At 42.3% G+C, this 17,206-nt stretch overlaps 1 protein-coding gene across 1 annotated transcript; it reads right to left on the bottom strand.

Moving 5' to 3' along the window:
• Positions 1-8,945: 8,945 nt before the first annotated feature.
• LOC310943631 (mitoferrin-2-like) lies at positions 8,946-16,664 on the bottom strand. Its single transcript, XM_083909259.1, has 4 exons — positions 16,194-16,664; positions 12,442-12,670; positions 12,280-12,336; positions 8,946-11,120 (listed from the first exon to the last, which is right to left on the bottom strand). The coding sequence occupies exons 1-4, from the start codon at positions 16,527-16,529 to the stop codon at positions 10,501-10,503; spliced, it is 1,242 nt and encodes a 413-aa protein (XP_083765385.1). The 5' UTR covers positions 16,530-16,664; the 3' UTR covers positions 8,946-10,500.
• Positions 16,665-17,206: the final 542 nt, after the last annotated feature.

The raw sequence follows: 17,206 nt of genomic DNA, 5'->3' as shown, positions 1-17,206 counted from the left end.
CCTATTCAAACTAAAGTTGTCTGCTTATAATTTAGTTTAAATAATGTGTTATATTATATATTATCAGATGAAGTCATGTGTGTTTTTTCCAGTGTATTTCCATGTTTTATTCTCGCTTATATCCGCTGCTGTGGTCGTGAGTGGAGCAGACGCACGGTGGCAAATGTAGCTGATGATGACGAGCGTCTCTAAGTGGAGCTCTGCAGGAGGAGCCCGGGCCACAGGAACTCTTTGTCCCGGTGCCAGGCGACGTGAAAGGAGGAAGTTCTCCTCCATCTGAGGTCCTTTTAAGGGCGCGATTAAGCGTCTAAAATACCCCTGAAGAGCGAGCTGCGGTCGGGGCCAGCAGAGGCCGAATAATGGCTCTTATTGGATTGCGGGACAAAAGGTGTGTGGTAGGCAGAGCCGGCCACTCAGCAAAGACAAAGGCGCACACAGGCCCTGAGATTGACGTCCTAATATTCCCATTTTAAGGGGCAGGCAGCGCAGAGAAGGGGGGACGCGAAGGGGAGAAAACCTGGTCACTTTTGTTCCCCCCTTGGGTTTTTTGTTCGCGGAGAAAAGCGCTCGCAGATCCCCAGCAGCGAGGCCTGTTCAGGGCCGACCGGGCTGGAGGTGAAGGCAGCGGGGAGGCGTCTGTGTGAAAGGAGCAGCTTTTATTGCTACAAGTTTCACCATTTATCACGACGAGGGAAATGGACGCAGAGGATCTGGAGAGGGAGGAGAAGGTTCCTGACGGAGCGCTTTTCTTTTATTCTTTCACTGTTCACGGTGTTATTTCAACCCCGGGACGAGGAGATTCTCACAGGTACAAAGTCTAATCCACAGAGCACGTGATCCTGCTTTTTTCTGTGGGGAATTTAAAACATGACAGAGAAATAAAAATGATTTCACATAAAAAGTTCTGACACGAAACGAAATGAAGCAACTTTACGAATACTCAAACATGTGAAAACTATTACTTTTTTAGTTTGATTTATATTAAAGTAGAAAACATCTACTAAATATAAAGATTAATATACTCTATAGACTAAAACCTGACGTCACAGTGACAGAATCCAGATCTCATCCTAAAGCGCAGCTGTCAACAGCTCACACCAAATACTTCATTTACACCGTTTAGAAACTCCGTGTAAAAACCTGCGCTGAACTTATTTTAACATCAAGCCTGAATTTAAATTTGGGATTAAAGTTAAACCACACAATAAACCAGGTTTAACACTTGGATTAAATTTAACCTACATGTAAAACCACGTCCACTAATCCTGAGCAGTAAATGTGTTTAACGTCAAACCTGAAAGTAAATCCAGACTTAAGTTAAACCACAATCAAAACCAGATTCAAACTGACTTAAAACAAAGTCTTTAATTATAATTCAGAAAATAAAATCATCAGAGAAAACTGAGTTAAACCCGTTTGTCTGGTTTCACTTTGTTTATATTTCTATAACAAATGTCAGATTGTGAAAGTGTCAACACCGGATCCTCCTGATATAAAACGGGATTAAATGTGGAGTAAAACGGATTAATCTTAACTTAACAGTCAGTCACACTCAGACAATCACAGCGGGACGTTGTTAAGGAAGATTTACTCCTCTTTATTTAAAGGTCGTGCTGCGTAATTGGCGCAGTTAACGAACCTTTACGCACAAATGACGGATGCAGGAACCAAACTGACCAAAGTTTTTCACCTCAAAAAAAGCGACTTATCTGGAATAATTCACAGGAATACACACACACACACACACACACGCGCGCGCGCACACGCACAGTGGCAGACGGCGGGTCTGTGCGCGCTCACAGATTGAGATCTGCCACAGTTAACCAGCTAATCTGTGCTGTTTATGTGTTTGTGCTGAAACAAACAAACACAGAGTCACTCAGACCATCTTCATCATCATCATCATCAGTCACCCCCCCCCCCCACACCCACCCCATCGGGGCTAATGTGGACTAATTGAGAGGTAAACACACACAGAGCTGATAAGCTGTGCGTCCGGAGGTGTTGTTTGGCCTCAGGAGGAGACACAGGGGCGTCAGCCTGATAATAATAATGTTAATAATGTTGATAATGATAATAATAATAATAATAATAATAATAAACCAGGAAAATGCCAGTGCTATTATAAAACATTAATCATCATCACATTAAACTTCATTATCCCATCAGGGGAAATTTGGCCCATAATCATAAAACTAAATCATGTATTTATCATATAATGATGATGGAAAACATCAAACGTGATAATACACGTAGATGTAAGATCATACAAATAAAGAGTGAACCTTGTTCTGATGAAGTAAAAGTGTTATTTGTATTTTTCCACACAGGGTTTATGATTAAGATCATGTTAAAGTAATACTACAGATACAGGTACAAGGTTTCAGACTCACATTAAACTGTAATAAAAACTCATCAGAAGTACTTTTATACAGCAAAATAACAACATATGAATTAAGATTATTACTGCCCATGCAGAACAACAACAGTAAAACCATCTCTCTGTGATTGACAGGTAACAGAAAAGGAGAAAAAGTGGGTCACATCAGGACTGCAGTGTTGTGGTAAATACTCACATGACCACAGGGGGCGACAAAGCTCCTGTAACAGTGCTGTTTGCTGCTCATCATGTCACAGCCTGGAGGTTGAGTCAGTCCTGCTGATAATCTGCTAATCTGTGTGGATTACACGAGACTCACAATACAATATAATAAGACATTGTTATTTAATATTAGTAACAACAAACCTTAAAGGCAAACAGTAACCAGAGTGAGACACTGACAGATGATTTTATAAAGTGAATCACTGCAGATCATCCAATTTAAACATATACATGTTTGAATCTAATTTGACACATTCAGTGTCATTTTATTTTTATTTTACTCTTTTGTTATTAGTGTCATTATTTTAATCTTCACTTTCCACCAAATGAAAGTAATTTGACCTCAACGTGTCACTCAAAATATTAATGAAACTACGCAGTTAACGTTTAGATCAAAATAGTTCCTGATCTATGTGTAAAAAACGTATTATTATGTTATTATCATCAAAACTTAGCCACGAGGGTAAAAACACATTTTATCATTTCACACGATTACTAATTATTTAACTTAACTGCACACAGGAGAACATTGAAGTGCCCTAATAAAATTAATAAAAGAACATCATGTCAAATCCTGTCTGTGTGATTCTGAGCTGCTTCATCATCAGTTTCTGACACCTCATTGGCTCAGTCTCCACAAGCCCCGCCCTCTCTGTCACCTCCACAGGCCCCGCCTCCTCACACACACACACACACCTACAGGTCCAGACAAGCTGCACTGACTCATGGTGAAGTGATGAGGCCTGAACACATTTATGCTGCAAAACTAACTTTTCTCTGCTGTCGTCATAATAATCCTTCAGGTTATTTGAAGATTGTATAAAGATTCTAACTCAGAGAGAAGATCACTGACTTTACACAAGGAGAAACTGACTTAACGTACACCAGATTAAGTCCATGATATAGTCTGTCACTTAATCTCGCCCTGTAAACCGCTCACTCTCCGTCACCAAAGTCCAAAGAGAGCATTTCTATCTCACAGGGTAACTGAGCTGAACTTGGGTCAGTTTGTTTTATCACCAAGATATAATCCAATCCAATTTAACTTTATTTATAAAGCACTTTAAAAACAACGTGCTGTACATCAGAGATAAAGAAATCAAACATACAACCTAAGAATAAACAATAAAACAATAAAGATACTGTAGAAAATATAAAAACAACACAAATCAAAAGGGTAGGGGGTCAAAAGTCAAAGAGTAAAAATGGGTTTTAAAAGTGGACATTGAAGGGGTGTGTCTAACACGAAAGGGGCGTGTCTAACACTAAAGGGGCGTGTCTACAAATGAAGGGGCGTCGACTCGTTCCACTATTTCCACAATTCTGGAAAATGCCGACGGATCCTCGTAAACGCTGCATCACGAATGTGATTTAAATCTGACAAGTCCGGTGTATTCGTGTTCACGTGAACGCCGTTACACACATCCACACACTGACAAAAATACGCACATGTAGCAGAGCTAGCTAGCTAGCGGCTATTTGCCGTGTGCGTCGAGAGAGCATGCCCGTCATGAAGAGCTACATGACGAGCTACATGGCTACATGACACGGCAAACGCTCGTGAAGCACTCGGCAAATAACCGCTAGCTAGCTAGCTAGTTAGCTAATGGTCACTTATTTCCTGACATTAGTGTTCAAAGCTCAACGGTCCTTTGGATGTTTATCAAACCAACATATTCCAACACATTTTGACATTGTCATGTGCTTATTTGTGAAAATATATCACAACGAAAATGTTCCTCGGCAGATGTGGCCGCCATCTTTGTTGAAAAATATCAGCCGGCTTCGCTAGGCATCATGGGTAATTTCATCTTCCACTTCGTTTTAAGGCCGCATCAGAGCTCACTACGTTTGAGGGTTGATTATAAGGGAAAAATCGCAATTCCCCTTGTTCCTAGCTACACGTGAACACGCAAAATTTAGGGTTAAAGGCAAAAATGTGGGGTTAGGGGAGGGATTGGGGGCGGGGCCTCAGTCTGAGTGTAGAACATCACAGTGAAAGCTCAGTCTGTGAGAGTTTAAATGAGAAATCCACCAATTGAGAAAGTGACACCTCGGAGCTTGAGAGCAAAGTGCTCTGCGGCGGCTGCACAGCGTCCGCTAACGTGCTAACGCTAACCTGACGTCAGCGCGATGGATTTCACAATGGACGCCGTGGATGTTTGTAAATGTCTCTTTAACTGGTTTCCCGTGTCCTGAGCAGGGAGACGAGAGGAAGAGCAGCCAACAGAGAGCGACGGAGGCTCGTCCATCAGCCGCACATCTAAATATTTACCCTGGGAATCCACATTTATCCGTTGACTGGTGCAGTTTTCTGGGTCAAAAACATTATGTTTCTGGGAAGATACGCCAAGGATACGGTGTTTATCCCATGCTACCCACAGAGATTTAGCTGGAGCTGTCACCGTCTACAATAACACACATAAATTGCGCTGCGCTTCTCGCTGAAAATCATTAGACTCATTCATTTGAGTCTCGCAGCAGCAGCAGCAGAAACAGCAGCAGCAGCAGCAGCAGCTGGGAAAGTCTGGGTTTCTGCAAACATCAGCAACCGAAGAACCACGTCAACGGAGCAACGTCAACGCATCAATTCAACAAAAGAACTGTAAACTGATAAAGAAAAGTCCATCACAGTCTCACAGTTTCAGAAACTTCTCGCCGTCTTTGGCACCAACCCAGCCTTACTGACATAGACTTAGGCCCCGCCCCCAATCCCTCCCCTAACCCTACATTTTTTACCCTAACCCTAAATTGTGCGCGTTCACATGTAGCTAGTAGCAAGGGGAATTGCGATTTTCTCCTTATAATCAACCCTCAAAACGTAGTGAGCTCTGCTGCGAGCTTAAAACGAAGTGGAAGATGAAATTACCCATGATGTTTTTCAACAAAGATGGCGGCCGCATCTGCCGAGGAACATTTTCGTAGTAATATATTTTCGCAAATAATCACGTTACAGTGTTGGAATATGTTGGTTTGATAAACATCCAAAGGACCGTCGAGCTTAGAACACTAATGTCAGAAAATAACTGACCATTTATGAAAGCAGCTAGCTCCCTAGCTAGCTAGCTAGCGGCCATTTGCCGAGTGCTTCGAGAGCGTTTGCCGTGTCACGTAGCCATGTTGAAAGCAGCTAGCTAACTAGCGGCTATTTGCAGAGTGTTTCGAAAAGGTCTTGCCGTGTCATGTAGCCATGTAGCTCGTCACGTAGCTCTACATGACGGGCATACTCTCTCTCGAAGCACCCGGCAAACAGCCGCTAGCTAGCTAGCTCTGCTACATCTGGGTAGTTTTGTCAGTGTTTTGAACACAAATACCCAGGACTTGTCAAATTTCAATCACATTCGCGATTTGGCGTTTACGAGGACGGAGAAAAACAAACAGCTGTTCTGCCGCCATTTTTCCTGAGTGAAAATAGTAGTACACTCCACCGGTAGAATTGTCAACACGTGACGTAGGTTAGCACGTTCGTTGCGCTAATAGTGCGTATAGTGGTGTCCCAATTCCATAGGGAAGACACTTCCCTCAACGGGGGGGAGGATGTACGGTTGAGGGCGGTCCAAACCAAGTGGACATTTTAAGGGGGAGAAATGGGACGGGGCCTAAGACTAAGATTAACCCTAAAGCTAAAGGCTCTTCAGACGTCACCTGCTTCCTTTTCTCTGTACGTTAATCTGCTAAAGGTTCAAGTGATTTGATGAAATAGTGAAGTTCAGCTTTTGCACAGAGAAGCTCATTTATCACGGTTTTCAGGGGTGTTTTCCTCTGGATTAAACCACAGCAGCAGGTGTGACACGCGCTGCCAAACCCAATTATGATTAATGTTGTTTTCGATCGTCTTCACAGTTTACGTCAAGTGCAGTTGATATTTGTGCGACTCTGCAGGCCGAGCGTCACCGATGGTGAGATTAGACACTCATCACATTCAAACACCGACCAGAGGACGTTTATCAGAGCAGACAGCAGCAGGAGGAGGAGGAGGAGGAGGAGGAGGAGGTGTTGGTCCATATCTCTACTCTATTTCTTCTTCTTCTGACATTGTCCAGTCAAACACACACATTCTTGTATTTCCATCCTTTTTTAAAGACATTTCAAGAGCTTAAACAAAGCGTTCTCCACAACCTTAACCATCACAAGTCCCTAAAACGTCCTAAAGACGTAACACATACGACCTTTAGCTTTGATTACAACACGCGTTTATCTTGGCATGATTTTCATAAACTCATTCAATGTCACAGCATCTATTTTTAATCTCCTGCATCAAATCTCAGAGATTATCACAGTCAAATGCTGACTCGTGCTCTCCGTCATTTTGGAATAAGCCTTTAAATCCTCGTCTTTCAGTAGTAAGTTTATGAGCTCATTCATGACACATCTGATTATTGAAGCACAGGTGTCAAAATGGCGGCTCGAGGGCCACATGTGGGCCTGAAAATCAATGACATGTGGCCCAACCTTCTGTATCATGTCATTATGAAAACATGGCCTTCTAAAGATAATAGAATATAATCATCAATATATTTGAATGTAATTTTCACATTATTAACATTATATATATATATATGCATATACTTATATATACATACATGTTAGTTAGTTTATTTGTCTTTAAATAGGAAATTTGTTTTCACGGACCATACATACATATACACATATAAGTATATATACTTATGCATATACATACATATACATATATATATATATACATACATACATGTAAACATATATACATACATATATAGACATATACATATGCAAATATATACATATGCATATATATACACATATGCATATATATACATACATACATACATATATATACATACATATGCATATATATTTACACATATATACATACATACATACATGTACACATATATAAACATATATATAAAAAGCTTGTTTGATGCTTTAGTTGCAGTTGTCTTCATTAGTTTTTACTACATTTTCTATTTAGTTCTGTTATTAATCTATTGTAAGCTATTAATTATTCTTATTTTGCATCATATATACATGTTATTATTGTGAAATATGCTTTGTTCCATACCAAACACATCACTTTTAGTTTGGAATTGTGTGGAACATGATCATAAATATCTTTACTGAAATCATGACACAATATTGTGTTATGATTTTTTAGCTCATATTGAGTTTTACACCCCTGAATTAAAGCAACCCTAGGTCACAACACTGCCCCCGCAGGCCTGGGTGTTAAGATACTAAATGAAGCGTAAGTCACACATTTTCCTGGGTTGAAGGATAAGCAGAGTGATTTGTGGTTGTGTGAGTGTGTGTGTCACCTCATTTGTCTTCCCCCCTCCTCTCACACACACGCCTGATGTTGACCGTGGCTCTGATCAGACCTGTTGCCATGCGCCCTGCAGACGATGGGGGGGGGGGGGGGTCCTGACCTCACCTGGATCAGGACCTTCCTGTGTGACTCCAGGGATCATCTTACTTAACACAACAGAGGAAGAAGAAAAAAAGAACAGGGGTTTGAACAAAGTCAGAGCGGCGACGCCAGAGACAACGTTTCAGCTTGTAGGCCGCGGGGAAACGACAACAAACACACAAGACCTGGAGTGAAAGAGGATCCGCCTCAGAGGGAAGGTGGTGATCAGTCAGAGTGTCTGTGGAGACACCAGCACAGATTATCTGTCACTTTTGTCTGAGGGAAGACGACAAAACATCATCTTAGCTTTTAGGCACAAACAAGCTTTTACGACTTTAACAACTAAACAAACACTTTAAAGCCTAAAGTGAAAAAAAAAGCCGGTTTGTTTTTGTCCAACCAACAGTGAAAATATACGGTTTCCTTTCATATGTGACACAGAAAAGCAGCAATTAATAATTGATGATGTAAAAGGTTGTTTTTGTCTATTAAATGTTAATTTACTGCACTTTTATTTAACAGAAGTACAAAGTAGGAGTAGTTTCCTCTGTAAGATATTAGTTAGTATAACTTTCATACTTACTCAGTTCCAGTTCCCGTCCTCGTCGGGATATTCAGTGATAATTCAGCTAATCGAAGGTCATTTCATTTACACATTACACGGTTATTTTCATGCATATCCACAGACACCAGCAGGACGTGAGGTATGTTTGACGTATTAAAGTCACAAAAATAAACATGAACACTACAACTTGATGCTCGAGAGCAGACATCTTGAATTATGAGGTGTTTTAACGACAACTTCCTTCTTAGAAATGGGAAATGAAGAGCTCACGGTACAATGTGCAACAGAAACTGTTCGACAACATGACGACATTACATCACGCAGAGGCAGAAATAAAGAAGACAGAGGCAGACAGATGTGACTTTTCTCTCATCACTTGGAGAGCCAGCACCAAGAGAAGACCCTGCTTCTGCGAGGAGGAGCTGCCTTTAGCGAGTTTATTTACAATTCACAAAACACAGGCGTCACTTTTTACACAGTGTTTCACATCATCAGTGTCGTCCTCAAAGACAGAGGCGACGCTTCCTCTTCACTGTTGAATGAAACTTGGCCTAAGAAGAGGAACAGCCCATAATGTCCTTTTAAAACACATGCACACGCTCTGTGTGACTTTATCACAATCCAGGTTTTCCTTTTTTTGCTTCCTTCCATGTAATGATGTAGTGAGCGTTTTACAACATGGTCTTAGAAAAGAAACTTAGCTGGTTACAGTTTTTGGATTAATCTATATTTACATACATATATATATTTATACATACGTGTGTGTTTCCTGTTTTATGGCTTTTAAACGTATATATATCTGAGGATCTCCTCGGAGGAGTTGTGCGTTAGACGTATGGCAGCTATCACGAGTAGATTATGTCCTTAAAACGATAAGTGCTAGGATGCAATAAAACTTCAAGGTGAATGAGAACGAGAATGTTTTCCTTCCATCTGTGACGAGAACCAGACGCGGGAATAACCAACGCCAGGGAAGGTTTTCTCACTTTTATCAACAATATGAATACTTCAGGTTTGGAGAAATGTTAGTGGTTTGTTTTTTTTATATAAGAAACATTTTCAGTGTTTTTTTTTTTCCATTCGTGTTCTGGATCTGAATTTAAATCTATGAGCAGTCGCGTAAACAAAGCCATGAAGACATGCACGGATTTTTTAAAGACCTCATTAAGGTCAGCGCACACACAGTGTGAGGACCAGAACTGCTCTATTTATCACTTTTAATAAGAATACATTATTTTTTGACATTTTTAGATTACTTTGTCTCGGATGTAATGATCGCTCCAGAAGGTGCCGTTTTAATAAAGTTATTATATAGTTATATATTAAAAAAATATGAACAGGAGCCGACACAGACAGAGAATGTTGTTCTGGGTTTATATTGTTAATGCAAACTAATCCAATAAAAGCAGATTCTCTAACACTCATGTGTCGAAGTTGTCGGTGAAATTCTCCACATAAAGACGTCTAAATTCATCCTAACATCACTGATCTGTCGTGTCAGCCAATCAGGAGCCAGCGTCAGAGCCTGTTAGCCTGACATGTTTCACTGCTGACAGTTGCTTTAACGAGTGCACCCCCTGTGGTCAGAGGTGGTACTGTTTTAATACTTTTCAGCGGTAACGCGTGGTTCGCTATGGCGATGACCAGCTCACAGATAAATGTGTGTTTGTGAGAATTAAGGTGCCGATGCCACGATCTCATTAATTCATAAATAACAGCATCAAATGTAAGTGAATGAACTTTGACCTCAGAGTTTCTCCACGTGCTGTGGATCAGGATTAGTAACTGCACTGTAGGTGATAAAAGAGGAAATGAAACCATGATAAATCTTACTCTCAGGGTCACCCTACATGAATTATTTGCACGGAGAAAGCAGATATATCTAATATCGTGTTTTTGTTATTTAAATTCATCAGCACGGTGAGGGGGTGAACTGCCTGGTGGTTACTTGTCTCCGTCACGGTCTCCGCGCAGACGCCTCTCGTGCTGCCTCTTGGTGATGATGTATTTGAAGAACTCGTACACGGACCAGCTGATGGCGGTCGAGGGCATCTGGTAGATGACGCGGGCCTGGACGCCCTTAAAGAAAGCCGGCGCGCCGCCCATCCTGTACACCGTCCGAAAAGCCTCGCCCAGGCCAGCTATGTGTCGGCCGATGGGGGCCGCAGTGACGCCGGCCGCTCCGGCTGCCGTCGTCGTCGTCGCCGCCGCCGCCGCCGCCGCCGCCGCCGCCTCGGCCTGGACCACGTGAACGGCCTGGACCTCCTGCGTGTTGAGCAGGGTCTTGCAGACGTCGAGGGGAGTCGTGACCGCGGCGGCCACCGCGCCGGCCAGAGCGCCCGACACCACGTGAGAGGAAGGGTTGTACTGTCTGTGGGGGTTGAGCAGCTCCTGGAGGTACTCGTAGGTCATGAAGTGGAGCGCCTGGAAGGGCACGTTCATGGTCAGCTGCGTGGTGTAGCTGCGGTAGAAGGCGGCCGGGCCCTCGCGCCGCAGCAACGAGCCCATGCATTCTAACACGCTGCGATACGGCGAGTTGTACATCTGCATTCGCTGCTTCACGACTGAAAAGGGGGGAAAAAAGAGAGAGAATAATATCAGCAAACAAGGTCACAACCACATATGACGACACCTCTAATTCACACCAGTGTAGATAAAGAGAGGATGAAATTCTGCAGCGCTGCAAGAATTCACCGTGTTCTCCCTGTAAAATAAATCAGATGAGAAATAAACTGCAGCCCTGAAGAGAACATTTGTTCTCCCACTCGCACATTTCAAGTAGCATAACTGAGCCTGCAGCTCCACCCAGTGGCCTGATGGCAGTCATGCACCCTGTTCCAAACATCCTTTTTTAACACTTCTGTGTCACACTACCTCACTACAGAAACAACAACAAAACACTGCTGAGAAACACAGAGAGAGTCTGTGTATAAGCTCATTTGACAATAGTTTGAATGGAACAGACATTGTTACATTTTTGGAAAAGTTACACACAACAGCTATTACAACCACGGGGATCACCGGTGACACCGCAGCGCACGTGTATTTCAAATTACCGTAACTCCTCGCTACTTTGTGCAGTTTTAATCGGTCGAACTGCCCCTGGAAGCTGTGAAACAGGGCTTTACGATGCTATTACATGCATTACGGTAATGACTGAGTGCCGTGTAGGGAGAGGGAGGAAATGAGCAGCGGCTGCAGGCAGCGTTTGTGTGACAGAGGGAGGATTCAGTCAAACTTTTGGTGCGGTTTCTTGGAGTTTAGCAAAGTTTTAGAGGTATATTATGTGTAAATGCCGTATTTTACGCACTATAAGGCGCACCTTCAATGAACGTCCTATTTTAGAACCGTTTTCATATATAAGGCGCATAGAATAGAAGATATTGCAGTCAAACGTTTGACTGGGGTTGCGTTATGCATCCACTAGATGGATGTGCTAAAGGGAATGTCAACAAAACAGATAAAGTCAAACTTTACCAGTTGATCCATATATAAGGCGCTCCGGATTATAAGGCGCACTGTCGTTTTTTGAGAAAATTAAAGGCTTTTAATGTCCGCCTTGTAGTGCGGAAAATACGGTAAATCAGAGTCTTGTAAATAATAGTTTTAGTATTTTTTCGCAGCTTTCAGGGGCAGTTTGATTGCATGAAACACGTGCGCCGCGGTGTCATCGGTGATCCCCTTAAGAGTTTAGCAAAGACAAGGTGTTATTATTATTATTACCTTCAGCTGGGTTCATGATGGCGTCGTGCAGCACCGTGGCCATGCAGCCTGCCACTCCTGCACAAACAGAAATGAGGATGTTAAAGCTGTAGATGGCAGGATATATATATTTTAAGATATAACATGTTAAATCCATTCACTGAATCGAATCTGTCGACTTACCGTTAGCAAAGTGGCTGTTAGCACCAGGGTGAATGGCACCGCTGAGTGAAAATCTGATCTTCTCGTAGCAGGCGAAGTAGAGCGCGTGGGCGGGGCCGGCACCCACCGCCAGCACGTTCACGCCTCTGATTGGCCGCCACACGCCCTCGGTGCGTACGATCTGTCTCAGGGCGTCCATCACGTTCCTGTAGCGCGCTCCGGGCTCAGGGTGTAAACTCTGCATACGGGTCTGTGGAGAGGCGGAGACATTCGGTCGTTTTAAACGTCGCAATAACCTCAGTTATTTTTGTAAGGATTATGATGATGTCACCACCACCATATCAAAGCCGTTCAAAACCCTCAGCCTTTCACTTCCATTGCTCATAGATAAGATAATATAATCAGTGTCTCTGTATTATTGACACAACAGGAAACCAGAGCAATGACCACAGTCGTTGCGTAATCCTGGAACTTTTCACTCGTACGCAACAAGTGGATTGACCCGAGCGTAAACCCTCCTCTGGTTAAATATGCACAAAAGAGGAACGAGCTCTGCTTCCTGGATGGATGTTCTCGTTGTCTGCTTCTGGTAACTCGTGGAATGTGCTCCGTCATCGAGTTGGGATTTTCCTGCTCTGGGACAAGTTAAGAGAAGCAGCCGATCCTGAATACATGAGGTCTTACATCATCTAAATAAGACCTTCGACCACTACCGTTTGTCATTGTGTTCTTATGATTTAATTGCGCCTCTAGGACAGTAAATTTGTCTTTGCTCACAAGAGCTGAAACGATTTACCGATTACTTAATGAATCGCCAACTATTTTGATAATCGGTTTGAAGCTTTTTTCATGATTAAAGCCAGATTTCTGATTGTTTCAGCTTCTTAAATGTGAATATTTTCTTGGTTTCTTTGCTCCACATAAACAAAGAAATCATTAAAACTGAATCATTTTGGTTTACAGAAAAAACAAGACAATCGAGAACATAATTTCCAGCTTTGACAAACATTCTTAACATTTCCTTACATTTTATGGACCAAACGATCCATCGATTAATCGAGAAAATAATCAACAGATTAATCGATTACGAAAATAATCGTTAGTTGCGGCTCTACTGGTCACAATCAGTCCAGTGGATGATTCTCTAATTAAAGAATAAATCAAAACAAAACAACTGGAGCCATTTAAAATGCTGCATTTGTCAGGGAAATAAAAAAAAAAAATCACAAGTTGTAGCATCTTCTAATGACATGTGACATCTCACGTGTAAATCGCGACTGATTTACTGTGAAACAAGTACGACAGCAGTTCCATTAGCAGTAAAATTAGCAGTATTTGTATGGTGGCAGCCATAGGTTTTGTGCTTGTGTTAAAGTTCCTACCATTGTTCCAGCTAACGCATTTTAGCACAACGGCCTGTAACGCATATCGTCACATCGTATCTCACGCAACACGTGACATTTCTCACACTAACAACACCAACACAAATTCAACTAAGCCTAAGTTTATGTCTTCAAATGTCTTGTTTTATCTCGTGGGATAAAAGTGTCTGCACTTGACGAGTCAGAAATCAGAGACAAATTTTACAGACGCAGAAACATTTTAACTCATGTCACTTCCTGTCCATTGCAGCCTTAAACATTCCCCCGCCCTTCTCTCTTTGAGGCGGGGATTTATTTACGGCCTAACAACCTGAATTTACAAGAACATGGGACTTCTTCCTCTTGGTGGAGTTCTGTCTTCTGATTGGATAAAGTGTGGCAGGAGAGTGAAAATGAACAGTTAGAGCCTCTGACTAACACCTCCACGTCAGCGAGCAGACATTCTACTGAAAGCCGCTCCTGTAACTGTAACTCAAACTTACTTAAACTTACTATCATTTTGACCTGATGTGTCCCGACATGAAAACTCTGCAGGACAAATTGGCTACGCACGGGTGTGAATGATGCAAAACTATGCGATGGAAACTGCTCTTGTAAATAATAGTGGGAAGCAGCCGGGTTTAAAGCATGTGAGAAGAGAAAAAGTGAACATTGTGGGTAACTTTAAAGTGAGTTGTACTTCCTGATAAATCTGTATTACCTGAAACAGAAAGGCAATTTCAGAATAACACAGAGAATGATCTACAAACCAACACAGACGTATGCAGGTGCTTTTCCAGGAGATGTTTGCATTTCCCTGGGAATGTGTCTGATCTAGAGCTGCAACCAACGATTAATCGGTCGAATATTTTCTCGATGAATCGTTGAATGACGATGTTCTCCAATGTCTTGTTTTGTCCACAAACCAAAATGATACAGTTTTAGCGATTTCTTTGTTTGTGTGGAGCAAAGAAACAAAGAAAATATTCACATTTAAGAAGCTAAAACGATCAGAAATCTTGTTTTAATCACGAAAAAAGCTTCAAACCGATTATCAAAATAGTTGACGATTCATTTAGTTATCGATTAATCGTTTCAGCTCTAGTCTGATCCCACCAGTGTCCTAAATGTCATCGAGTTTCTTCCACGACAATGGATTAGCCCAATGTTCTTGCACGTCACTGTCTTCAAATGTGCGTCATTTCACCACCGATCATGTGCTCTGTGTCAGAATCAATGTAAATGTGTGTGAAATGAACAGAGTGAGACGGTCACGACCCTGAGGACACAGCTGTCATGCTTTATTATAGGATGGGGTTAAAACTCACAACTCCTGGGCTGCAACAAATCATTGTTTAGTAAGTAAACGACCATAAAATGTCTCATCAATGAGTTGGAGAACAGATCACACTACTGTGGCTGCTGAAAGGTAAAGGTGAGTTTTATATCATAAACTCTCCTTTGGTCAGACTACTGTCTTCTGATCTCGTGACCTATGACCCCTTCATGAGTTAATGATCCACTCTGTCCTTTCTCTTCACAATGAACTTTCCACACAGTCTCTTCAGTTGCTGCAGTTAAACAGACCTCAGGGTTAAATACGCCGTAAAGCACATAACCATGTTTATACTGTAGTTCTGATCAATTTGCACAACTGGTCAAACCTGTGTCTGCAGCACAAAGCTAATGTTAGCATCACTGTTATAGCAGACGTTCTACAGGTTTCCACTGTCAACTATTACTGCTGTCATTGACAACTGTATTAATTAACACTCTTTAATAAAATGACATATATTTTAATTATTCCTGACTTGACCGTTTACTGTATAATGTCTAATATTTACGTCTCTAGATCAGCAAATTGTTGCCGTTTGAAACACTTCTTTTATATATGTTTATACAGGTCATTTTGCGATAAAAGCGACTAATTACAAGAGGGTTTAAACACAGAATGGAGCTGAGGGTTTAGTTTCATCATTTCTCTTCACGGCGGTGATAAAAACCAAAGATTTACTTTCAAATAAGGACGTGTCCGAAAAAGGATGCATGCTAACATACTACTATTTTAGCTTGTAAGCTAGAGCTAGCTCAACTAGGAAGGAAACTCTAAAACCCGCCTGTTTGATTAAAAATCCACGTTTGTCAGCGTGAAAGCTCAACCCAAACAAACACAAAAACGTATATTTAAACTCTCGTGTTGAATATTATATTATTGTGTTTCCCAGCTTCTTATTTCAGCGCCGTTACTTGCTTGACTGACCTCTGTTAGCAAGGTTACCCCGTTTGCTCGCAGGCTAACCGGGCTGAGGCCTCCTGTGTTGACACCGGCTTTATGAAGCGTTCACGGTCCACAAACCTGGGCCTTAAAACGTAGGGAAATGCGCGGTGTGGTGCGTTTCAGTGCGTGCATACCTTGACACAGTCGATGGGGTACATGAGGCAGTGCTCCATGATTCCAGCCACGGCTCCTGCCAGCATGTGAGTGCTGGTGGCTGCTTCTTGCGGCAGTCCTTCATAGTCTATTTCTGGCTCCTCGACAGGTGCGGGGCTCCGGTGCAACACCGAGGAAAAGTCCGGTTCCGCCGGCATTCTCGGCGAAAGAGCGCCCACATACCCTCCGGCGGCACGCACGAGCCTGCCGCCCAGCCATGGAAACTGCGCCTCGGCGGCGGCGGCGCCTGCTATCCGGCTCTCGACGCCCGGTGTTTCCACGGACGTTCGCCGGGACACGAAGCCGTCCGCTTCCATTCAAGCGACCAGGAGTTTGACCGGCGACGGCGGTGTTCGACTGGAGGGTGGATCTTCCCGGCGGCGGGCGCACACACACACACACGGTAGAGTCCTCCTCGCGGGTCGCGACTCCCTGGCTGCGCGGCAAGGCAGGCAGACTTCGACCGGGAGAGTGGCCGGAAGTGTCTATCAGTGAGTCAGCCAATGAGGCTGACGCTGATTGGACACGTTCACTGTCAATCACCAGGGAGCTCTCTGATTGGACGATTGCGGCAAAACAAAAAATGGGGCGGGCAATAACGTGAACGGCCGAATGGTTACGTAACATTTACAGTTTAATGTCACACTGGACATTCCGTCAATGTATTTTATTTAATTATATATAATAATAATATATATGTTATATATATAAATATATATATTTATTAAAAATATTAATTCATTAATTAAAATTAATTAACAACTAATTAACAATTAACTAACAACTCCCATGAATTCGGAACAAAAGTAATCGCCTTCCTTAGTATATAACAGGAAATCAGTATTGGTGATTATTTTTAGTAAAAAATTGAGGAAGAAAAGTTTTGTTCCACATATTCATTTTATTTGTAAATAATAAAAAACTTACTTCCACATCATTTTAGCCACACCTGTTACACAAACAAAACTGTTGCAGTGAATGCTTTAATCTTTTC

Source organism: Microchirus variegatus (assembly GCF_963457635.1).
Source record: "Microchirus variegatus genome assembly, chromosome: 23".
Classification (NCBI taxonomy): domain Eukaryota; kingdom Metazoa; phylum Chordata; class Actinopteri; order Pleuronectiformes; family Soleidae; genus Microchirus; species Microchirus variegatus.
This window is presented reverse-complemented; position numbering and strand designations above follow the sequence as displayed.

Coding starts and splice junctions, on each gene's coding strand:
- LOC310943631 (XM_083909259.1), bottom strand. CDS start 16,529: ATGGAAGCGGACGGCTTCGTGTCCCGGCGAACGTCCGTGGAAACACCG. Junction 12,671..16,193: donor ACCCCATCGACTGTGTCAAG/GTATGCACGCAC, acceptor GCCTCTCCACAG/ACCCGTATGCAGAGTTTACA. Junction 11,121..12,279: donor CATCATGAACCCAGCTGAAG/GTAATAATAATA, acceptor CCCCCTTTTCAG/TCGTGAAGCAGCGAATGCAG.